The 24,092-nt window shown below is 46.9% G+C and overlaps 4 protein-coding genes across 4 annotated transcripts; 2 read left to right on the forward strand and 2 right to left on the reverse strand.

Moving 5' to 3' along the window:
- The first annotated feature begins 1,312 nt into the window (after positions 1–1,312).
- Positions 1,313–7,830, forward strand: Srsf9 (serine and arginine rich splicing factor 9). The gene is made up of 4 exons (XM_005078975.4): positions 1,313–1,536; positions 4,388–4,548; positions 6,085–6,257; positions 6,765–7,830. The coding sequence occupies exons 1-4, from the start codon at positions 1,349–1,351 to the stop codon at positions 6,906–6,908; spliced, it is 666 nt and encodes a 221-aa protein (XP_005079032.1). The 5' UTR covers positions 1,313–1,348; the 3' UTR covers positions 6,909–7,830.
- A 1,284-nt stretch (positions 7,831–9,114) lies between these two features.
- Gatc (glutamyl-tRNA amidotransferase subunit C) lies at positions 9,115–14,801 on the reverse strand. The gene is made up of 3 exons (XM_005078976.4): positions 14,494–14,801; positions 10,477–10,580; positions 9,115–9,407 (listed from the first exon to the last, which is right to left on the reverse strand). Exons 1-3 carry the CDS (start codon positions 14,799–14,801, stop codon positions 9,352–9,354), a joined length of 468 nt encoding a protein of 155 aa, XP_005079033.1. The 3' UTR covers positions 9,115–9,351.
- Positions 14,802–14,903: 102 nt separating this feature from the next.
- On the forward strand, positions 14,904–16,853 carry Triap1 (TP53 regulated inhibitor of apoptosis 1). Its single transcript, XM_005078977.4, has 2 exons — positions 14,904–15,050; positions 15,938–16,853. The coding sequence occupies exons 1-2, from the start codon at positions 14,904–14,906 to the stop codon at positions 16,019–16,021; spliced, it is 231 nt and encodes a 76-aa protein (XP_005079034.1). The 3' UTR covers positions 16,022–16,853.
- A 3,977-nt stretch (positions 16,854–20,830) lies between these two features.
- On the reverse strand, positions 20,831–23,787 carry LOC101833775 (cytochrome c oxidase subunit 6A1, mitochondrial). The gene is made up of 3 exons (XM_005078978.3): positions 23,475–23,787; positions 23,210–23,352; positions 20,831–21,112 (listed from the first exon to the last, which is right to left on the reverse strand). Exons 1-3 carry the CDS (start codon positions 23,770–23,772, stop codon positions 21,029–21,031), a joined length of 525 nt encoding a protein of 174 aa, XP_005079035.2. The 5' UTR covers positions 23,773–23,787; the 3' UTR covers positions 20,831–21,028.
- Between the last annotated feature and the right edge of the window lie 305 nt (positions 23,788–24,092).

Consider the following 24,092-nt stretch of genomic DNA (forward strand, 5'->3'; position numbering starts at 1 on the left):
ACTCGGAGATCCACCTGCCTCTGCCTCCCGAGTTCGGGTACTAAAGGCTTGTGCCACTCACTGCCCAGCATCCTGAATTTTTTTTCAATTTCACAGAATATAATGGTAAACAGAGTACCAGGATCCCCGAAAGTTTCTGTGGGAACATTTTAAACGGAACAGTTGAGATGACAGCAGAGTGAACACACACTCACTGCCTAGAGTTACAGATAACAATTTGCTTTCTTTGCCTTGCCATATCCCTCCAGCCATCTAGGTTGGGATAGTTTTCCAAGGCAGGGTCTCAGTAGGTAGCCCAGGCTAGCCTAGCATTTTCGAGTCTCTTAGTTTAGCATCCCGAGTGTATCGCCACTCACAGCTTTATGTTTTTGAGGTTACTATCAAACTCACTATGTGTAGCCAGAATGCACAGACAGCCAAATCTTACAGTTACGGTTTTGGCGATATTATGAAATATTTAGCATGAAAGAGTCTTTTACACTCTTTTTTTTTTTTTTTTTTTTTTTGGTTTTTCGAGACAGGGTTTCTCTGTGGCTTTGGAGGCTGTCCTGGAACTCCCTTGGTAGTCCAGGCTGGTCTCGAACTCACAGAGATCCACCTGCCTCTGCCTCCCGAGTGCTGGGATTAAAGGCGTGCGCTACCAACGCCCGGCCCCGTCTTTTACACTCTTATCCTTCACAATTTTTCCCCCTCTCTTTGAGACAGGGTTGCAGCAAAAGGAGCTGGCGTGGAACTCTCCACATAGAGCAGGCTGGTCTTGAACTCAGAGATCTTTCTGCCTCTGCCCTCACGCGGAGTGCTGGAATGAATGCTGTGCACCACAATGCTCGGCTCTTCATAAACTCGACAACCAAGCTCTGGAGACCTTCCACCTCAGGTCTAAGCAAAGAGCTACTGACCTGAGACTGGGGTCCACGACAGCCCAGGGCTGGGGACTCTGGGGACTTCTGTGGGGTCGGCGTCCTTTGCTCAGGCGCCCGGCTGGCAGAATGACAGTCACGCGCCGGGCTAGGCTCAGTGTGCGCGCGCGCAGAAAGACGGGCGAGCCTAGGCGGCGCTCCCGAGGGAGTCCTGCGGTTCCGGGCTCGCTACCCCGACCTCCCACGGGCACCTCTAGGGAGCACGGCTCGCTGCGCACGCGCACACGCACGCCGCGGTCGCTTTCCCTTTAAGATTACTTTAGTCTCCTCCGACCCCTGCAGCTCGGCGCTGCGTTCCCACAATGCAGCGCGGCTGAGCGCCTCGGAGCCCGCGGGGGGACTGCGGCGGGGATCCGGGCGGCGGCGGAGGCGGAGGCGGCGGCGGCGGGAAGTGGGCTGCGGCGGGCCCGCGGCGTCGGGCGGTGCGGATGTCGGGCTGGGCGGAAGAGCGCGGCGGCGAGGGCGACGGGCGCATCTACGTGGGGAACCTTCCGACCGACGTGCGCGAGAAGGACCTGGAGGACCTGTTTTACAAGTACGGCCGCATCCGCGAGATCGAGCTCAAGAACCGGCACGGCCTCGTGCCCTTCGCCTTCGTACGCTTCGAGGACCCGCGGTGAGGACCCCGTGGCTCGCCCTCCTGCAGGCTGGCGCCCGGCCCGGTCCTCCCTTCCCCCTCCCCGCGGCGCCGACCCCTGGCGGCACCCTCCAGCTGGAGGCGGCGGCTTCTGTCCCCAAGCTTTCCCTGGTGTCACTTCCTTCATTAGTGTAAAAACCGCAGCTGGGCTCATGAGGGGCCTGAGCCCGCCAAATCTGTCTCGAGGAGGGCGAAAGCCAGCAGCACTCCTGTCGAGGCTGGGAAGGCACCCTAACGGGGAAGCGCCCCTAGAGGGGAGCGGCCCAGGGCTTGGAAGCCTCGAGTCCCCGAACCCGCTTTGCAGAGGACTCGGCAAAGTAGGCAGTCATAGTCGCCTACCCCGCCCCCCGGGTCCGGGCCCTCGCCGTTACGAGGGAACAGACGGCGGGGACAGGTTGCCTTTGGCGGCTGTGAAGGGGTGCCTGGAACCGGCCCCCCTTCGGGCTCCCCACCGAGCCCAGTTCTTATTAATGAGTCGGATGAAACAGCGCGGGAGGAGGGTGGCGGCTATGACTTCATTCTCCCCTGATGAGGGAGGCCTGCCACTAGTTAATAGTACCAGGGTTGAGGAAAAGCTAGGTCCCCAAACCCGCGCTAAGGGCTCTGTGGTTTTGCAAACGTTAGCGCGTTAGAAGTCACAGCTCTACAGTGGTCACATCACTGAGGGAAGGTCAGTAAGGCCTGTTCCTGCCTTCCCAGCACCCTAGGGAGGAAGGCTTCTCTGCCTGCCTACCCGGTGTCCCGCCGGCCTGGGCTGCAGACACGGATTGCCAGTAGAAGTACCCTGGACCTCGGTGGTTGAAGACTTAACAGCTGATTCCTGAGTGTCTTGCCATTTGTCTGAAAAGCAGACGGAAGCACTTTTACACACGAACGGGAGGAAGTTATGGCTCTTATTTCGTTAACAGTGCCACTGAGTATTTTGTGACATTCTGTGTCAAGTGCCATGGTGTGCAGTTAGTGTTGTCAACAATACACGAGGCAGATATTGACCGTATTTCACAGAGGAGGACATTTCGGATTGGTTAATACAAGAGGTTAGTAAGTGGACAGATGTTTCATAAGGGATTTAGGTAGGATTTGAACCTCCTGTCATGACGTAACAGTGTGTTGTTACATGCTCTTCCTTTAGTCCCAACAGAAGAATTATATTCTTCTCTAATTGAGAAGTTTCAAACACAGCGCTTGAAAAAATGGCATCTTGGTCCTTTTCATAACCTGGTGAGATAGGCTTATTTCTCAATTAGAGGTATAAAAAGTTTAAAAAGGTAACTCATGTCCTTTACATACAAATTCCAACTTTAATTCTTAATATGTCTGCCCCTTCCCAGGCTCCATTAGAAATACATTCTGGCAGTCAGCATTGTCCTGATGTGTCCCTTGATGCCTTTTTGTTTGCTTAGGCAGACTCTTACTAGTAGCCCTGGCTGGGCTGGAACTTTGATAAACCATGTTGTCCTCAAACTCTGACATCTGCCTGCCTGTGGCTCCCACTGCCATTACTAAAAGATGTGAGTCACCATATTCAGCCCTCACTTATCTTTTAAAAAAGGGTTATTTATGTGTGCGTCTTACCGGTATGTATCTGTTCCACAAGTATGCCTGTTGTCCAAGGAAGGCAGAAAGGTTGTTGGATCTTCCAGAATTGGAGTTACTGATGGGTTACATGTGGGTGCTGGGACCAGCATCCTCAGCCCCTCATTTGTGTTTAACTTAAATTTATATTGACTTTTTGAGACAAGTCTTTTTCTTGTAGACCAGGCTGGTCTCCCCAGCGTGGGGATTAATAAAGATGTGTACCACCGCACTGGGCCTTTGTAAACTTGTTTTTTTGTTTTGTTTTTAATTTATTTTTCAAGACATGGTTTCTCTGTGTAACAGCTCTGGAACTCAATTTGTAGATGAGGCTGGCCTTGAACTCACAGTGATTCGCCTTCTTCTGCCTCCCGCCTGAGTGCTGGGATCAAAGGTGTGCCCCAAACAACATAGGGCTCCTTTTTAACCTGCATGCCCTCCCTACAAATTTTATGTGAGTAGGCCTTTTGGAAGAATATCAAGGAGCCTAATGTAGAGTAAGCCTTCAGAGCAGTGGTTCTCAACCTTCCTAATTCAGTTACCTTTTAATACAGTTCTTTATGTGGGATGTCCCCCCAAACTCAGAATTTAGAGATAGAAGTTTTTCAAAGGGGTCCCACCCAGAGGTTGAGCACGGCTTAGAGGAAAATGCTTGTCATATTTTAATGAATTTGTTTGTTGGCAAAAGCAGTTATCTGTCAACAATTATTTTCTTCTTTGTTTTTGTTGAGACAGGGTTTCTCTGTGTAGTCCTGGCTGTTCTGGAATGCATTTAGTAGACCAGGCTGGTCTCAAACTCAGAGATTCACCTGCTTCTGCCTCCCAAGTGCTGGGATTAAAGGCGTGTTCCACCACTCATGGCTATTCCTCTATTTTTCGTTCTTAGAATACCATATACTTGGCAACTGTTGCTTTTTTATTGTGTACATTCATAATAGTTTTGTTATGTGCCTTCACATATACATATCACATCTTTTGCTTGTGTTCAAACCCCTTCATTAGCTGTAAAATTTTTAAATTTCTTTACGTTTCTGAGTAAGTATTTTGCACTTGGGTACTGTATGCATGCCATAGCTGAACATCTTACTGGCTAGCTGTAAAGCTTATCTGAAAAGCTTATGTGAAAAGATCCTCAGCTGAAGCAGAGGTACATCCTCCTTCTCCCTCAGGCTGACTTCCCCTCTTAGTTACTCATGCCTTCACTGGGGAGTCACTCAGCCTATTGGGAAGCACTGATTCAAGCTTTTCTTTTCAGAGATGCTGAGGATGCAATCTATGGAAGAAATGGTTATGATTATGGCCAGTGTCGACTTCGTGTTGAATTCCCCAGGACTTACGGAGGTCGGGCTGGGTGGCCCCGTGGTGCAAGGAATGGGCCTCCTACAAGACGGTCTGATTTCCGAGTCCTTGTTTCAGGTATGTTCTTAACTACATTGAATGAGATGTGCATGTATGCTACTTCAAAGAGTCTGGCCTCTAAGGAGTATTAGCTATTACTCTGTGCGTGGTGTATGTTGGCTTTTCGGTAGCCAGTGCACATGGACAGTCTAAAGCTTTGCTCTTGTTTCACAGGGAGGCAGGTACCATCAAATGAAATTGTACAAGTAATACAGCCTCGTGGGAGAGAAACTTGTCTCTTGTTTGTTTATTTGTTTTTAGACAAGGTCCCTATGTAGTCCTGGCTGTCCTGGAACTCACTGTGTAGACCAGGCTAGCCTCGAATTCAGAGAACTGCCTGCCTCTTCCTCTGCCTCCTGAGTGCTGGGACTAAAGGCATGTGATACCACAGCTTGATAAATATGTTTCTTATAAAGTGGTTTCTTACTAGTGAGAGTGTGATGATGGCAAAACCTCTGATCTAGAATTCTAGAAGTTTCCCTTTGGGAATGTTCCTTGGTATCTGGCTTTAAAGACATCACAGGAGTCAGATTCAAATACCTTAGTATCTTGGGGATTGTATTCGAAAAGCACAAAACATCTGTAAGTGGATATAATGCTAAACTGAGAAGTTTACATGTCTTGAAATATCAGTGCAGTGTTGAGACCTGGGGCCTTCTGCACATTGCAGGGGAGTTTGGGGACCCTAGTGGAGTGATGCATATTGAGCTTGGCACCTGTTGAAGTGTGAATGTCCCACAGTCACAGTAGTGCATAAGAGTGATGCTATCTGTCTATCTTGTATCCCTTTGTGATTTTTTTTAACCCTAGGACTCTATTCCCTCCTTCAAGATGTCATACATTATCTTTTTTTCTCTCCATGCTGCTCTGAAATCCTGCTTAGAAAACTATTAGGAAATGGCTGCAGTCCTGAGCTGTGAGCGGTAAACACAGCCTTTGAGAGCAGGAGCACATTTCCCTTTCATGACATCAGGTAGGGTCGTATGACTCCCAACCAGCCTTAGCGTCTGAGTGTTACCTTTCCCCAACTGTAGTGAGGAATGGTGGTGATCTCTTACGAGGTACTATGTGGTCTGTCAACTGTTCACGACAGTAGAAAACAAACTTTGATCATTGTCGTTGTGCTGTTCCCTCAGCTACACTTGCTTTGTTTCAAAATTCCCAAGTCTTGGGAAAGTAAGTTCAGCAAGAAATACTTGGTACTAATAAATTTCGTAATGGAAAACAAAACAAACAGAACTCAGTTTTGGGAGTGCCACATTGATTGTGAAGGACAGTGGTAAATTCTCAGAGGTTGTAAGCCTGTAATAGGATGGTTTGTTGGGAAACTTTGGTCTCTGGACAGTTAACCTAGACTAGCTTCTCACAGTGTTTTACCATATATACCTAAGTGTATTTCTCTGGTCTGTGCCCCTTATAAGGATTTGTGCCTTGGGAACCCTTGCGAATAAAGTTATCCACAGAGTATAGACTATCTTAGGTATTGCTAGCTCTTAGCAGGGCGGTTAACGAGGCTGAAGGATGTGGCTCTTCTCTTACGTTCTCTATGCCTAGGGCTTCCTCCATCTGGCAGCTGGCAGGACCTGAAAGATCACATGCGCGAAGCTGGGGATGTCTGTTATGCAGATGTACAAAAGGATGGAATGGGGATGGTTGAATATCTGAGAAAAGAGGACATGGAATATGCTCTGCGTAAACTGGATGACTCAAAGTTCCGCTCTCACGAGGTAGGGTCTCACCTTCTGTCAAGTCTAACTTAGCGATAGTAGCATGCCTTTGCCATTCGATGACTTCACAGTACCATTAAAGATCTAGCTCCAGGGGCCTGGAGAGATGGTTTGGCCATTGAGAGTATTGGCTGCTCTTCCAGCACCCACATGGCGGCTCACAACTAGGTGTCTGTAACCCCAGTTCCACCGTATCTGTGTGACCCCTCATACAGACACATGCAAGCGAAGCACCAGTGCACATAAAGTTTCAAAAATTAAATAAAGGGCATGTTTGCTATTCCTAAGTCCTGCAAGGTCAGAGCAGGGAGACATTGGCATTTGTTTATCTTGATTTTCTTCCTTTTTGAAATGGGAGAGAAATAACATTGTGAAAGTTTAATAAGATTAGTGTTGGGCATGCAGTAAATATTCGGGGCTGTTAGTCAGCCAGTTCTAGAGGTTGGCTTTGCTTACTATTCCTATGCTGATTCGCTACTTTTTCCTTTTCTGTTTGTTTGATTTTAGGGTGAAACTTCATACATCCGAGTTTATCCTGAGAGGAGCACCAGCTATGGCTACTCACGGTCCCGGTCTGGGTCCAGGGGCCGTGATTCTCCATACCAAAGCAGGGGCTCTCCACACTACTTCTCTCCTTTCCGGCCTTACTGAGGAAGGCCGTTGGAAGTGTCTCTCTCTACCTGTCTCTTTTTTTTTTTTTAGATATGCTGAGCTGCTTTGTGCTCAGAATCTACATTCCAGATTGATAATTTAGCATCTTAGGAAATTTTTTAAATTTCTTTCTTTTTTCTTTTTTAAGGAACTAAAATTTCAGCCAGGGCCACCATACTAGCAGTGGAATGTTTTAGACTGCAGAAATAGAACTTGTGGCTTTGGTTCAGAAACAAGTTGTATATTTTTCACCCCTGATTATGGGACAGAAATCAGTGCTGTATCTTTGTGGGTCACTCTGCTCTGGATATCAGCAGTTACGGTGACTGAGTCGCCCATTTTGTTTAGAAATATATTTTAAATGTTTAGTAACTGGTGTGTGGTTGTCTTTGAGTAAGGCGTTAGGTTTCACCTAACAGGTTCTGGCCAAAAAGAATCACATTTGTGTTGTCATACCAGTTTTTCAGGAGCTGGGGAAATGGTGATGGATTCAAAATTTCAACACTCAAGGGCAGATTCTAAGATTGATTTTTATGTACATGTGTGTACCACATGTGTGTTAGTGCCCACCAAGGACAGAAAGACCGAATAGACCCCCTGGAACTGGAGTCACAGGAGGTTGTGGGCCCCCCTGAGATGACGTGGTACCAGAAGCCTGACTCAAGTCAGAACAGGAGGCTAGGCTAGGAAGTGCTCTTTTTGTTGCTTTTGTTTTTCTAAACCAGGAGTTCTCTGTTGTCCTAGCTGTCCTTGAACTCACAGAGATCCACCTGCTTCTGCCTCCCAAGTGCCTGCTAGGTTTAAAGACGTGCGCCACAGCACCAGTTTAGGAAGTTCTCTTGACTACTGAGCCATCTCTAACCCAGATTCAGAGTTCTTACAATGCAGAACTGACGTTGTAAAATAAACTGCCATAAAAGGAGTTCCTTGAGATGGTTCATGCCTCTATCCCTGTACTTGGGAGGCTGTGGTAGTAGGAAGAATCTATGCATTCAAGGTCAATCTGAGGTACAGAGGCCCTGTCTGAACAAATAAAAAAGATGTGTGTGTCTGCTTTTGAGGGCACATTGCAGATAAAGGGAAGAGGAAGAATGAAAACAAGCCCAGGGCTATTTTTAACAAGTTCTTTTCAGAAAGGAACTGTTTGGCTGGTATTCCCAGACACTGTGGGGGGAAGGGGGGAGGGTGTTTATAGGCACTGTGGGAAGGGACAACACTGTGTGTTGAGGGGGTCAGGTGTTCATAGACACTGGAGAGGGAGGGGTCAGGTGTTCATAGACACTGGAGAGGGAGGGGCCAGGTGTTCATAGACACTGGAGAGGGAGGGGCCAGGTGTTCATAGACACTGGAGAGGGAGGGGCCAGGTGTTCATAGACACTGAAGAGGGAGGGGCCAGGTGTTCATAGGCACTGGAGAGGGAGGGGTCAGGTGTTCATAGACACTGGAGAGGGAGGGGCCAGGTGTTCATAGGCACTGGAGAGGGAGGGGTCAGGTGTTCATAGACACTGGAGAGGGAGGGGCCAGGTGTTCATAGGCACTGGAGAGGGAGGGGTCAGGTGTTCATAGACACTGGAGAGGGAGGGGTCAGGTGTTCATAGAGACACTGGAGAGGGAGGGGTCAGGTGTTCATAGACACTGGAGAGGGAGGGGTCAGGTGTTCATAGACACTGGAGAGGGAGGGGCCAGGTGTTCATAGGCACTGGAGAGGGAGAGGTCAGGTGTTCATAGAGACACTGGAGAGGGAGGGGCCAGGTGTTCAGACTCCCTAGAGGGAGGGGCCAGGTGTTCATAGACACTGGAGAGGGAGGGGTCAGGTGTTCATAGACACTGGAGAGGGTTGAGTGTTACTATGCACTCTGGTGTGTGTGTGGGTCTGGTGTTCATCCACAGTATGGCAGGGAAGGGAGGGTGTTCATATACATTGTGTAGGGAGGGGGTTAAGTGTCCAAATACACTATGTGTGGGAAGGTGGTAGTGCCACTTTCTGAGAAAGGAAGGTTTTAAATTAGGAGTTCCCAGGCTGTATTACTTTGATACTACTCAAACCTTTCCATAAAATGAGCCAGCCCTCTGATAGGAATAAAATACGTACCCAAGAACAAATGAAGATGGTTGGCTGCTCAAGTCAGTGAAAGAGTAACTAAAAATAACTTGTTACCTAGTCACAGGCAGTCTATCTCCTAAGTATAAACAGAATTCACATAGATACATTTTGATAGCTTTTTAGGAGATGGGAGGATGTTTTCCATACAGAACAGGCTTGTAGGTACTTGATCCATTTCCTTGGAAGCAGGCTTGTGGTGTTTATTGGGTGTTTTCCAGTTTTCTTGTCAGGACACTTAGCAAGAAACCATAAATGTCCAGTTTACACTAGAATTCACAGTAGCAAATGACCACCCTTGGGAGTCCACCATCTTGATAGGGTTCCCCTTTCCCAGAATAGCTACTCTGCTGTGGGAGAAGGGGTCTTGTTTACCATGTCTGGCAAAGAAATATTACCTGTTTGAAAACAAGAAAAAATATTATAGTTGAGCCTGCTGTCAAGCTGGTCCTCCTAAACTAATGGTCACTTGGTTTTCATGGAAAAAAGTGGAAGTAGGTATTAATGACATCATTTTTCTCAACTCTCAAGTATCAGTAACAGCTCAAAGTGAAGCCAAATCCATACTTTGCAGTGCATAGAGACAAGCTGTTCATAACCAGCCATATATATTCAGGTAGGAGTGGAAGACTAAGAACGAACCTCTGTGCCTAGAATCCAAGTTTGGAGCAAGGTTCTTCTGTGTGATAGGATCAGTAGATATATTTGATGAAGTAACAACTACAGGGCCCTGAAAGGTAAGGTTATTAAAATCTTTCTCTTTAGCTAGCTAAGGCAAATATGGCCTAGTTAAGAATTTAATCCATGGGTGGTGGTGGTGGTGCACTTGGGAGACAGAGGCTGGCAGATTTCTGTGAGTTCAAAGCCAGCCTGGTCTACAAAGCAGAGTTCCAGAACAATCAGTGTTGTTATACAGAGAAACCCTGTCTCGACTAACCCCCCCCAAAAAAATGTTTAAGCTGTAAGTCTGTTAGCTTGGCTCACTAGAGCTTTATTTGTCAACTACCTGGTGTCTGCTGTGGAGATGAAAAGACAGGTTGCACAGGCTTCCATTTTAGGTGTGTACAGGTAGTTTGGATGCAAGTTGCTACATCAGGGTTTACAAACCATGGCTAAGATATATCATGGCTTATGGTATGTTTTGGCTGGCTGACATGACATGTTAATTTTTCTTGAATTGGTTGCCAATACAAATTGATATACCAGACAAAATGTTGTACATTTAAGTTCTCCAAACAAATAGGCTCAGGTTCCTCTGGCACCAGGAGAGCACCAGGGATGCCAGACAGGGTTCCAGGCCTAGGGAGATATGCTGCCTGTTGCACACACACCCTTAGTCCTTCCTGTACTTTGCTTTCATTACTGATTGGCCCCTAAAGGTGAATCTGACTTCTGGACTACTGTCATCGTAACACCACCACTTGTATCTTCAGTGACAATGTCTAAGCTGCTCTGGGAAACACATACCTGGGGGGGCCACAAAATACTCCTCCACAACGTGATGGGAATTTCGTAGTAGTTCTTCAGTACAGTTGCCCTCTGCTACATTGTCAGATCTCAAGTAGAGACATCTGCAAAACCCAGAGGTCAGAGTTACATTCTGAAGGAACTGAGGCTTCTAGAGCAGGGAGAGAACATGGGGGCTTTGGGGAAGCAAAACCGTCTGCTGTGCTCACTGTCCTCAGATAGGGGTGCTGTGGTCAAAATAGACCGAAGAGCTGTCTACAGTTTGGCGGTCCTCCTGGCCACTGAGGCAAACTGTAATTATTCCCTGGTTTGATTAGCAAATCTTACTGGATAATTAGTATGAGCAGATTCATTTTGGTGAAGTGTGAAAGGGCAGTTAGGATACAACTGTATTAAATATGGGCTGGAGTGAATGTCTCAGTGGTTAGGTACCCTGGCTATTCTTCCAGAGGACTCAGGTTCAGTTCCAGCACCTCCATGGTGACTCACAACTGCCTATAACTCCAGTTCAGGTGATGTGATGCTTTCTTCAAAGGGCACTGCACATCTGTGGTGCATATACTCAGGCACACGCTGGGTATGCATGCACACGCACACATCCCCCCCACTTTTGACATAACTTTTTAAACAAAGTATGTCAAAGGACTAACAAGTGTCCCAGACTCTGCTTCAGTGAGAAGCATGTGCTCAAGGATCAGTGATGTCACTGCCAGTGAATAGACAAGAAACAACTGGGTGTGGGTGTGGGTGTGGGGGCGGGGAGGGAATGGACATTTTACCAGATGCAGCATGAATCCATGCAAGACAACATAGCCACCTAGGGGGATATAAAGATGCCTGCCAGCCGGGCGGTGGTGGTGCACGCCTTTAATCCCAGCACTCGGGAGGCAGAGGCAGGTGGATCTCTGTGAGTTGGAGACCAAGCCTGGTCTACCAATCGAGTTCCAGGACAAGCTCCAAAACAATACAGAGAAACCCTGTCTCGAAAAACCAAAAAAAAAAAAAAAAAAAAAAAGATGCCTGCCATTCATCAAAATACAGTATGAACAGTAGCATTACGTGGCACATGCCAATAATCCCTGCACTTATGTAGTTTAAGGTTAGTGCCCACATAGGCTTTGTCTCAAAAGAAGATACATCTTAATTCCAGCACTTGGGAGGCAAAGATCTCTGAGTTTGCGGTCAGCCTTGTCTACAGAACACGTTCCAAGATAACCAGGGCTACACAGAGAAACCCTGTCTTGAAAAAAACCTATATATATATATATATATATATATTAAGATACATCACAAACAGATAGTGAATATTGTTCTCTAGGTGTACATATAAAGTATGTAAATTGCTTAGGTCAAGGTACTTGCCACCTAGCTTAAGCTGGTACACACATGGAAAGAGAATGGACTCCCGTAGGTTGTCCTCTGTCTTCCACCTGTACTCTGGTGAGTCTCTGTCTCTGTGTCTCTGTGTCTCCTCTCTCTCTCTCTCTCTCTCTCTCTCTCTCTCTCTCTCTCTCTCTCTCTCTCTCTCTCTCTCGTCTCCTAGTCTCTCCTCTCTGTAGTGAGAGTTTGGGTGTGGTCAGCACCATAGGTGCATAGTTAGATCTCTTGCTACACGTCTCATCTCTCTCTGTGTAGGCTGAGTTTGCAGCTTACATATTAAGCTCAAGGTTAGCCAGGGCTACACAGTAAGATTCTGTCTTAAAACAAGTTCAAGTAAAACATCTACATTACAGACTAGTGAAAGTAAGTGGGAATACAGTCAAACAACTTCACTCTGACTTCAGAACATGAAAGTGTCTTACCACAATCAGCCTGCTTCTGGATACTCCTTTTAAAAAGGGAGTCTAGCACTTTTAACTCCACTTACTACTTGGGAGACAGGTAGGTAGACCTCTGAGTTTAAGGCTAGCCTGGTCTACAGAGCATGTTCAGGACAGTCACCTGAGAAACCCTGTCTCAACATCAAAAAGGAATCTAAACTCACTAGCAAAGGGGAGCTAACCCTAACAGAAGTACCCAACACAAAGCTAGATATTGTCATTCATGGTAAGAGAACAGAGGGTTGGAATTGATGCAAGGGCCTGGGTTTGGTTGCTTGTACCCACATGGAGGTGCACAACTGCCTATAAGTCCAGTGCCAGGGAATCTTGCAGGCACCACCCTCTTCCGATCTCTGGACTCCTACACACATATGCATAGACTCAGGCACATACACATAAAAATTAAAAACACATTCAAGTCTGGCCTAGGGTGCTGGGATTAATAATTTTTTTGAAGTCCTACAAATGTCTTATTAAAATGGCTAGTGGGGCCTAGGTAATCTATGGGGCCTCGGGTAGTATTTATCCCTGGCGTACAAATAGACTTTGAGTGCCCATGCCACAATATAGGAGGCTCTCTCAGCCGGGACTCTTGGGGGAGGGCATAGGTCCTGCCCTGGATGAAATGACAGTAACTGGAGATCCACCATGGAGGGCCTCACCCTCCCTGGGGATCGGAATGGAGATTGGGTGGAGGATGGGGGACCTGGTGGGGAGGGCAGGGGGGGAGAGAGGGAGAGGGAGCTGGGATTGACATGTGAAACAAGCTTGTTTCTAATTTAAATTAAAAAAAATCCAATGTAAAAAAAAATGACTAGTGGGATTCATTAACCTAAAATGCACCTAATTTATGGACAGAAATGCAGGCCACTGAATGAGAAGCTCAGATTCCAGCCACCACATGCTAGCTATTGCTTGTCTGTTTTTTGTTTTTGTTTTTGTTTTTGACTTCCATTTGTAGCAACTGCGTTTCTTTAGGTACTCCTAGAAGTCAGAAAATCCTGACTCCTGAAAAAAATTACATTTAAAAATTTTTGTATGGGGCAGAAATAAGTGGTAAGTGTGTGGAGGTCAGAGGACAACTTGTTTGAGTCAGGTCTCTTCTTTCATCACGTGGGTCTTGAGGGTCAAACTAAGACCATCAGGTCTGGCTGCAATTAGTCTCATCCACTGAACCATCCCACCCTGAGACTCCTTAGTGCTTCTCTTCTCTTCCCCAAATAAACCGATGAAATGTTCATTTAAGCATTTACCAAGTATTTACTCAGTGCTAGACACCAAAAATAAGCAATGCATGGAACATAGATAAACAGAAGGGGAGGGGCAAAGAAATAACATTCAAGTAGATACGTCGTGATTGACAGCTCTTTTGAATATCACTAGGATCACAAAGAATGTATGTAACTGTATAAAGGAATGAAAACTTAATGGTAGGTGACAGCTTAAGAAAGGAAACTAAGTAGGAGAAAAGTAGGTGGGATAAAGAGCTAGCTAAACGCGGGCTGAGACCTGTGAGGGAAAAAGTAGCAGGGAGAGAACTCAAGAAGCTGAGAGGGCATGACAGTGCTGGCTTAGGGAAATGGGCAGGGGCTATTGACAGACGATGCCCTGCAGGCCATGAGAAAACTTTTTTTTTGGCTTTATCAGAAGCAGTGTAGACCAGGCTGGCCTCGAACTCACAGAGATCCGCCTGTCTCTGCCTCTCGAGTGCTAGGATTAAAGGCGTGCACCACCAACGCCTCAGATTCTGTTTTTTAAAAAAGATGAAACATAGTTTATATGTTTTGATATGTCATATTAGTATATGATCTGATTTAAGAAGGTCTCCAAAATATAAAATTCTTTCGGGTATTTAATCTGATGCTCAGGTCGCCAAATTCAAACACCTTAGAGGGAATTAGCGTGGCTTGCTGAGAAACAGTTATGGAAGCTAGAACAGGGCAAACAGCACATCCGAGTGGATGAGCAGGGGGTCCTGTGAAGTAGGGATTCGAAGGCAGTGACTAACAAGCAGCTCAGATTTTGTTCCTATTTACACCGAACTAAGAAGGCTAGAGGATTCTAAACTGGAGAAACAGGATCTATAATGAACTAGGGGAAGAGTGAAGACATCCTCACGGTGACTGTGCAAATTCCCATTCATGCAAAGGACACCTAAACAGTCTCAAAGACCTCGAGGCTGCAACTGGGAGTTTACCTGTCCTCCAGTACGGACTCCAGGGGCTCCACTCCGTCGGTGTCCACGGCGTGCAGCTGGTCAGCGAAGGCGATGGCTTTCTCTAGCCGGGCCACCGCCTCGCGGCTGCCGAAGTTCACCAGCGCTAGACGCTCCAGATGCTCGATTTTCGCGGCGGGCACGCGGTCGGCGCCCTGCAGGGCGAGGCGTGGGCTGTGGGTTCCCTGCCCCGTCTCCTGGACCTTTTCCTGTGGACCGGCTTTGGAAGCGAAGCCTCGCCCCCGGTCCAGGGGAGTCCGAAAACGTACCCGCAGCGCCCGTGCCCACATTTCTTTGCTTCTCGGTCTCCGTAGTGACGAAGCGGGGCGACGCGCGCGATACTGACGACATCAGAGTGCGCCGCGGTCGCGGTCACAGCAGTCGCCATCGCCATGAACAGCGTCGGGGAGGCTTGCACTGACATGAAGCGCGAGTACGACCAATGCTTCAACCGCTGGTTTGCCGAGAAGTTCCTCAAAGGGGACGGCTCCGGGGACCCGTGCACCGACCTCTTCAAACGCTACCAACAGTGTGTCCAGGTCAGCCTCGCCCCAGACCCGCCGCGGAGGCTGCTGTAGCCAGCCCTCTCCGCCATCCCACCGAAATTGCCTGGGTGTCTCTCCACTTGACACGCCGGCTGCTTTGCGGTGCTTTGCTTTCTACGGAGCACAGTAGCATTTTCTGGTTCATTTGTTTGGTGTTCTTTCTAATTTTGAAAAGTAGCCGCAGTTATCTGCATCTTTAAATAAAGCGTTAACTCCTTCCACATTTATGTAGGCTCCGGGGTCGAGTTCGTGTCACCAGGCTTGGCAGCAAGGCCTTCTATTATCTGTATCTTACAGATGAAAACTAGCACTCAGAAATAGTGATTGGTTCAGATGCGCTAGCGGAAGTGTGTACTGTTTTGTTTTCTAGACTGCGGTGGTCCTCATTGTTTTGTTATGATCTCTTTAATGCCGTTTTTCTCCACCAATTCCCAGTTGCACCTGGTAAGGTTTGATTCCAGACTAGTAGATGCATTTTCACGAACTCGACCTAAAACATCCTCTCAATTCCAGGAGCTATTTTTAACCAATTCACAGACAGGGAAGGTGCCTCAAAGTCACGTAGCCTCTGGTACTAGAATAGATTTGAACACTGTCACTAAGACAAAGTAATGGTACCTCCTGCCTCTGCCTTCCAGGAGCATGTAAGCATACCACACAGGATTTACCATCTTTACAGTGTACTTCTTTGTTAAAACAATGCTGAGTCAGAGGCAGACAGATATGTGTGTGTTCCAGGCTAGCCAGAGCTACACAGTGACACCATGTCTAAAGTGTCCCTTGAATTGTGGGTTTCAAACCTTTCCAGTTCACTTTGTTTCTTATGTGCCATTACATTGCAGTTACAGAACACTGACTTTTATAATATTTTCTTCTTTCAGAAAGCAATAAAGGAGAAAGAGATTCCTATAGAAGGACTAGAGTTTATGGGCCATGGCAAAGAAAAGCCTGAGAACTCCTCTTGACCTGCCTGCCTGTCACTTGGAAGATGTCAGTAAACTGAGAGGCCCCTGGATTTTGTCAGCTGAGGCTGTGAAACTAGCCAAGGGATTTGAGGAGTTTAAGAGGAGAGTTTCGTTTCTTCACTTTTGGTATTCTCATTTCTACAGAGCAGCTGTCACTTTTGCTTTGAGACAGTTTCACTTTTGCTGGCATCTTGCAGGAATTCCATGTGCAACGATGGAAAAGCTTCTTGGGGTTTTGGTTACAAGACATGGTTTGCAATCAGCTTTAACTAGTCCTTGGATGCAAATAATGATGAACTGGTTATGATCACGGTTGTGGGGCAGCTTCTGCTGCAGAGGAACTACATGGGAGTTATTGTTCATGCGCACAGTTGGTCAGGACCTCTTTTTCCTCTCAGGGAGCTGATGCTCTGAAAAGGGATCCGGACACAACAGTTTCAATCACTGTTTGGGAACATGATTGTAATTTTATAGTGACAGTTACAAATGCTGGCGGCCTGGGTGGCTAAGTAGAAGACAGCTTTACTCGGCTCCCGTCTTAATAAGGCGTCAATTAACATGTGAAAGCTTCAGTGACATAAAGGTCACTTTGGAGCTCACAGCGCCAGCTCACAGCTGCAGCACCTGGAGTGGCTGTGGAACAATCACCTAGATCACAGCTTTGCTGCTGCCAACTTTCAGCTCCATGAGTTAATGGCGATCTGCATATCATATAACAGGCAGAATGAACTTGTCTGGCTGAGTGGGGGAAAGGTGCTCATTTATCTGTTAGCCTACCATGCCCTAAGTCTGTAATCATGAAAATGGAATAAATTCTACAATTCAGCTTTTACTCCTTGGCCGCTGGAACTGTGCACTTTTATAGAACACTTATTACCTCGTTTGCTTTGTAACTTCATTGTATCAGCCTAGGTGGCTGATACAGCACGTAGGTCAGAAATCTGACATTCAGACTGGCCTCCTGCCTCTGTCTTCAGCTTGCTGGGACTACACATACACACTGTAATACCAAGCTTATATAAATAGCTTTTTTTTTTTTTTTTTTTTGGTTTTCGAGACAAGGTTTCTTCTCTGTATTGCTTTGGAGGTTGTCCTGGAACTCACTTGTGTAGACCAGGCTGGCCTCGAACTCATGGAGATCCGCCTGCCTCTGCCTCCCGAGTGCTAGGATTTAAGGCATGTGCCACCAACGCCCAGCTATAAATAGCTTCTTTATATTAGTTTGTATTGTGGTTCCAAAACTATGCCATATAGCCTCACAGCTCCCTAAATTTAGAATTTAGTATATCCCTAAAGACAGAATGAAAGCTGATGTACAGAAGACTGACATGTTTTCTGTTACTATTACTTCATTTTAATTTGACCAACCCTAATGCCATTCCAAAACATTTTACACTTTTAGAAAAATATGGATGTAAAAAAAGTATTTTCAACTGGTTAAGGATCACTGTCTGAAAGATCACAAGAGATATTTTTGAGAGCTGTATGAGGGAAACCGGGAGACTAAAGTACATGTATTCTAAACTCAAACTGGTACCACAGCACTGTGAGGACCCAGTGCAGTCAGCAGATGGCAAAGAGGACAGATTTTTTTTTTGGCAGCCTCGTGTATCCCAGGCTGGCCTCAAACTGACAATCCTTCCTCCACCTGTTGAATGCTGGGATTTCAAGTGTGTTCCACTACATCCAGATTTACAACCTTTTTAAAAAACTACTTTATTTTTATTTTATATGCATTGGTGTTTTATTTTTATTTATGTCTGAGGGTGTTGAGTCCCCTGGAACTGGGGTTAGACAGTTGTGAGCTGCTATATGGGGTTGGGAACTGAAACCAGGTCTTCTTGAAGAATTAACTGCCAGTGCTCTTGAGCTCTGAACCATCTCTCCTGCCCTGATTTACGATTTTTTTTAAAGATTTAATTTATTATGTATAGTGTTCTACTTACATGTTTGCATGTATGCCAGAAGAGGGCACCAGATCTCATTACAAATGGTTGTGAGGCATCATGTGGTTGCTAGGAATTGAACTCAAGACCTCTGGAAGAACAGTCAGTGCTCTTAACCTCTGAGCCATCTCTCCAACCCTAGTTCTAGAGAGTTAAAAGCTGAGAACTTAGATCCTAGTCCACATGCACAAGGCAGAAAGCTAACTGGGAACGGTATGGTTTTTGAAACCTCAGAACATGCCTGTCCCCAGTGACACATCTTCTCCAGCAAGACCATGCTCCCCAATCCTTCTCAAACAGTTCAACCAACTGGGGAACAAGGATTTAAACATGTCAGTTGAAGGACCATTCTCACCACTATGCTGGGGCAGTATTCTTTTTTTTTTTTTAAGATTTATTTATTTCGGCCGGGCATTGGTGGCGCACGCCTTTAATCCCAGCACTTGGGAGGCAGAGGCAGGCGGATCTCTGTGAGTTGGAGGCCAGCCTGGTCTACAAAGTGAGTTCCAGGACAGCCTCCAAAGCCACAGAGAAACCCTGTCTCGAAAAACCAAAAAAAAAAAAAAAAAAAAAAAAGATTTATTTCTTTCTTTGTCATGTATACAGTGTTCTGTCTGCATGTATGCCTGCATGCCAGAAGAGGGCATCATTACAGATGGTTGTGAGCCACCATGTGGTTGCTGGAAATTGAACTCAGGACCTCTGGAAGAGCAGTCAGTGCTCTTAACCTCTGTGCCATCTCTCCAGCCCCGGGACAGTATTCTTTTTATAACTGATTCATGTGGGCAAGCCAACTTTAGGAATCAGTTCCCTCCTTCCACTGTAGGTTCTGGGTATGGAACTCAGTTGTCAGACTTGTCAGCAAGACCTGCCAAGTCTACCTGCTGAACCGTCTCACATCTCACTAGGTTTTGTTTTTTTTTCTCTTAAGACTTGGACTGTAGCTTAGGCTAGCTTTGAACTATGGGAGTCCTTTGGTATCAGACTCCTCTTCCAAAGTCCTAGAGGTTATAAGAGTATGCATCACTATGGCCTTTTAGGTTTTTTTTGGGGGGGGGAGTAATGGTGATCATTTTCAGCTTAAGCGAGAAAGGCATTCAAAGTCCTTAACTTTCAGAGTAGAATTAAGAATCCCTGAAATAGTCAGATGATGGTGACACATACCTTTAATCCTAGCACTCAAAGAGGCAGAGGCAGAGGCAGGTGGATGTCTGTGAGCTCAAGCCTGGTCAACAGAGTTGAGTTCCAGGAGAGTCAGAGATAACACAGAGAAACCCTGTCTGTAAATACAAACAGGAAATAATGGTGTGGTGGTATGTAACACGAAAAATAAATGACCCAGAGACTGACATTGGGGTTCAAACTTCAAGCTGAATATCAGAAAAGCAAAGCAGCCGACCACTAGCTTTCACCTCCAGCTCAGGTTGAAAGGGCTGAATTATGCTTGAGCTCTTCAAGTCTCAAACTGGAGAACAAATGCCTCTCTGAGACCTTGCTTCTGTTTTATATACTTCCCTAATGTTGGGATTAACTCTTGTGTCGATCTGGGTGGTCTTGGACTTATAGAGATCAGTCTATCTTTTAATCCTGAGTCCTAGGATTAAAGGTGTGTACTATACCTCCTAGCTTCTGGCTGCTGGGATTAGAGGTGTGTGCCCAGCTTCAATGGCTTGTGGCTGACTTTGCTTTTCTGAATCCTCAGTCAAGCTCTAATAAATTATAAATAACGTATTACTACATCACTACAGTAGTGCATGCCTTAACCTAACTACTCCTGATAATGAGGCCAAAGCCTAAGAGTGCAAGACCACCTAGGGAACATCACAACAGAAGACCCTGCCTAAAAAGAGCATCTACTAATAGGTTCCTTGCTTTACATCACATTCTAACTGGAGCATCTTTTTTTTTTCCCGAGACAGGGTTTTTCTGTGTTGTTCTGGAGGTTGTCCTGGAACTCCCTCTGTAGACCAGGCTGGCCTCAAACTCACAGAGATCCACCTGCCTCTGCCTCTAGAGTGCTGGGATTAAAGGCATATGTCACCAATGCCCAGCTCTAATAGGATCATCTTAAACTGCTAAGAAAATAACTGATTATTTACCCTATTTGTCTTCGTCTTCTCCAGAAAAATGACTTGCACTATCTTTTACTTTTGGTTTTTCAAGACAAGATTTCTCTATGTAGCTTTGGAGGCTGTCCTGGAACTCACTCTGTAGACCAGCCTGGCCTCGAACTCAAAAGAGATCCGCCTGCCTCTGCCTCCCGAGTGCTGGGTTTAAAGGTGTGTACAAGTACCACCATGCCTGACTGAGGAATGAATCCCTACCTGTAGGTAAGAACTTGACTCCTTTGGTAGACTCAAACATGAGAATACTGAGACCCACAGGGGAGCTTCCGGGAACACAGGCACGTTGTTGTGTCTCTGTGGCCTGAGCTGACCTGGAACTTGCTATTTTGCCCAGTCTTTGACATTGTCACAGACACCTGTTATAGGTGGTAAGCAGCAGCCATTCTATTGATCATTCAGTCTGTCAGGGAGCCCATTCCAATAGGTAACTGCTCTGTGTTCTTGGCTTTACCTACCCTAAGCACAAGAAACTAACACAGAATTAATTATTCAGCAGGCTAAACCAGATCTGAAGTACCGCAAAATAATGTCAATTTCTGAGAACAAATAAAGACTGTACCAAGTGTTGGTGGCTCACACCTTTAATCCCAGCACTTGGCAGGCAGATCTCTGTGAGTTCCAGGACAGCCTCCAAAACAATACAGAAACCCTGTCTTGAAAAGGAAAAACCAGAACAAAACAAACAAACAAACAAACAAACAAAAAAAAAACCTGCAACATTCAGCTCATGAACAATATAAGTTTAAGTTATTTATTCAAGCCATCTCCTCTTACAAGCAAAGGGATGGTGGAAGATCGGTGTAACGATCACCGATTTGATACAAGGAAAGATGAGCTTAGTGTCCCATGCGCTTTCGTGGTCCACACACAGAGTGAGTAATGGTCCAAACCAATGCTGTGGTCCCTTGTTGCCTGGGGGACAGTCCGGGTTCTCTTTACTCATCTTCATAGCCAGTCGGAAGTGGGTTCACATGAGGGTTGTGGAAGAAGGTATGGTTACCATCTCCCCAGGGGAAGGGCTGTGGAGTAAAGATGTTAATTAGATAATTCCAGAAAATGCTCAAAAAGAACTTGGCCATGAACTGCTTGAAACATGATACATAAAACCAAAATGAAAACCAGTTTTTTAATAGCATAATTTCAATTTTTCCATAGCTTCCCCCCTCTCAGATTTATTGATTTGTGTATTTTATGAGTGCTCTGTCTTCATGCACACAGAGATCTTTGTGAGTCACCATGTGGTTGCTGGGAATTGAGCTCAGGACCTCTGGAAGAGCAGCCAGTGCTCCTAACCTTTGAGCCATCTCTCCAGCGCCCAGTCTTTCCATAACTGAAGTGTGTTCTAATAAGCAACCAGTAGGGAGGCCCTTGAAGTAGATAGAAAAGCAAACTCAAGACAGCTACTTGGGGAAGGAGAGTGCTCAGCAGCATGTACTGTACTGCGCTTGAACAGTGCCCAGGCCTGGTTCCCAGCACCCATATGAGAGAGCTAATAACTGCCTGTACTCTAGCCCCAGGGATCTGAAGCACTCTGTAGCTTCAGGCATACAGGCACACATGCACGCACACAATTTAAAATCTTTTTGTTGTGTTGTTTTGTTTTTTCCAAGGCAGGGTTTCTCTGTATAGCTCTGGGTATCCCGGAACTTTCTTTTGTATACCAGGCTGGCCTCAAATTCACAAGAGACACACCTGCCTGTGCCTCTTGAGTGCTGGGACCAAAAGGTGTATATCACCATTCCTGGCTAACCCACTACCTTCTTTTAAAAATCAATTTATTTGTTTTGTGTGTGTATGGCCACTGTCAGAAACCAACCTGCAGATGTAGGTTCTCACCTTCTACAGAGTGGGTTCCAGGACTGAACTCTTGTCCTCAAGCTTGGTAGCAAGTGCCTTTACCTGCTGAGCTGTCCTTGGAGCCCTGATTTGCTTTTTGAAACAGCGGGTTTTTTTTTTTTTGTTTGTTTGTTTTTTACGAGACAGGGTTTCTCTGTATTGTTTTCCAGGCTGTTGGTTCAGCCCAGCCTCAAACTCACAGAGATCCGCCTGCCTCTGCCTCCCGAGTGCTGGGATTAAAAGCATGTGCCACTATGCCCAGCTTTTTTTTTTTTAATTACCACCGGGCCATCTCTCTAGTCCCTTTCCACCGTGTTTGAAAAGCATTGTTCTAGTTAAATGGCTCACAACCTTTTTTTTTTTTTTTAGAAAGTCCCATTTAGCCCAAGCTAACCTCGATTTTACAATGTTCCAAGGAATGACTGTGAACTACTGATCCCCCTTGTCTTCACCTTCCATGTGCTGAATTACAGACCTGAGCTACCTACCACACGGGCAGGACATGGAGCATCATATACAGACGTTCAGGAGGAGGTAGTACTGCCATCTAGTGGCAGAGGCCAAGGCAGGATGCTGTCAAACACCTTTCCTTTCTTTTTTCCTCCAGAGACAGGGTCTCACTAAATAGCTCTGGCTGTCCTGGAGCTCATTATGTGGATCAGACAGGTCTGGAACTCAGGATACACCTGCCTCTGCCTCCCAATGCTGAGGCTGGACAAGAGTGGGATCGAGGCTCAGGGGGTGCTAAAATTTAAGTCTAGTCTTATATGAATATGGTGACACAGTTTTTAAGGTACAAGGAGACACCCTTGTTCAAAGACATCAAGTGACCGATAGCAGATTATTTAACTGTCTACACATGCGGTCCAGGAATAAAACAGCTCAAACGATAGGCACTGTGAGAGTCAAGCCAGCAGTCGGGTCGTTAAGCATCAGCCAGCGTGCCACACCCCGAGATCTCGAATCACCTTCGGAGCTTGCCGCTCGGAAAGGACACCCCAAAAACCCGCGCTTCCATGCAAGAAACGGCGGCTTCTGAACTGCACCGGAAGACAAGGGGTGCCATATATCGGAGAGAATGAAAACCTAGAGGCATTAACTGTGTGACCTTTAAGAAAGCTGAGACGGGACCCACAAACTGGCCTCCCTTAAGTAAAACGAGAGCAAATAAAACCTGTCTGTCTGCGCGGATAGACTGCGGCCAAGACCCTAGGGCCCCTGAGCTTGGACTGGGGAGTGGACAACGGACGCTCGAAGGGCGGCGAGGGCGTAGGGCGTACCTTGGTCCTGATGCGGAGGTGGGGGTAGGCGACGAACTCGGGTCTCTCGTGCTCCCCGTGTCGCGACTTCAAGAAGACGTTGAGCATGCTCACTCCCACCCCGGGCAGCGCCACGAAGTAGGTGAGGGCCTTCCACATGCGAGCTGCGGCGGGGCCACAACGTCAGCCTCGGCCTCTCCCTCCCGCAAGGCCTCCCGCCAAGGTCACGGCCCGGCCGCGTCGCCCGAGGGCCGCGGAGGCCCCACTCCCACCCGAGACCCCGTACCTGAACCCTCCTCGCCGTGGGCGCCACTCGACATGGGCCGCCCCACCCGAGGGAGGGCCCGGCCCAGCAGCCCAGACACCCGAGACGCACACACGGCCGCCACCATCTTGGAACTACACCGGAACCGCGCCGGAAGAGGAAGTAGGGCAAGGGCGCAGGGGGCGGGACAGCGACGCCATACGAAGTCGCCATTGGGCGACGCCTTCTCAACGCCGGCCGGGAACTGCGGTACCTGCGCACATCTGCCATCCTGGTCCAACTCCTCCGGGCGGCCGGAGCGGGAGTGCGCATGCGCCATGCACCTGCGCCCCGCCTCCCTCCAGTCTGTTGCTAGGTTAACCGTGATGGTTTAATTGAGCTCCTGCTGAACTCGTGCGGCTTTACATTAATTAATTAATTAATTTGCTACCTTCTTTGGAGTCCCTGAACAGAATCTGAAGAGCTGAGAACAAATCACGTCATCGGAAACGCCATTGTCTTTCCTCTCTGCCTTCTAATTCCGCGTTTTCTTAGGCGCCCGGACACCTTCGTCCTTGTTCTCGCTCTTCAAGACAGTTACCATCATCTTCTGTATAGACTGTAAAGACTGTAAAGTCCGTGATGTTTAGATTTTGTCAG

The sequence above is a fragment of the Mesocricetus auratus genome, unplaced genomic scaffold (genome assembly GCF_017639785.1).
Source record: "Mesocricetus auratus isolate SY011 unplaced genomic scaffold, BCM_Maur_2.0 Super-Scaffold_100025, whole genome shotgun sequence".
NCBI classification, from domain to species: Eukaryota; Metazoa; Chordata; class Mammalia; order Rodentia; family Cricetidae; genus Mesocricetus; species Mesocricetus auratus.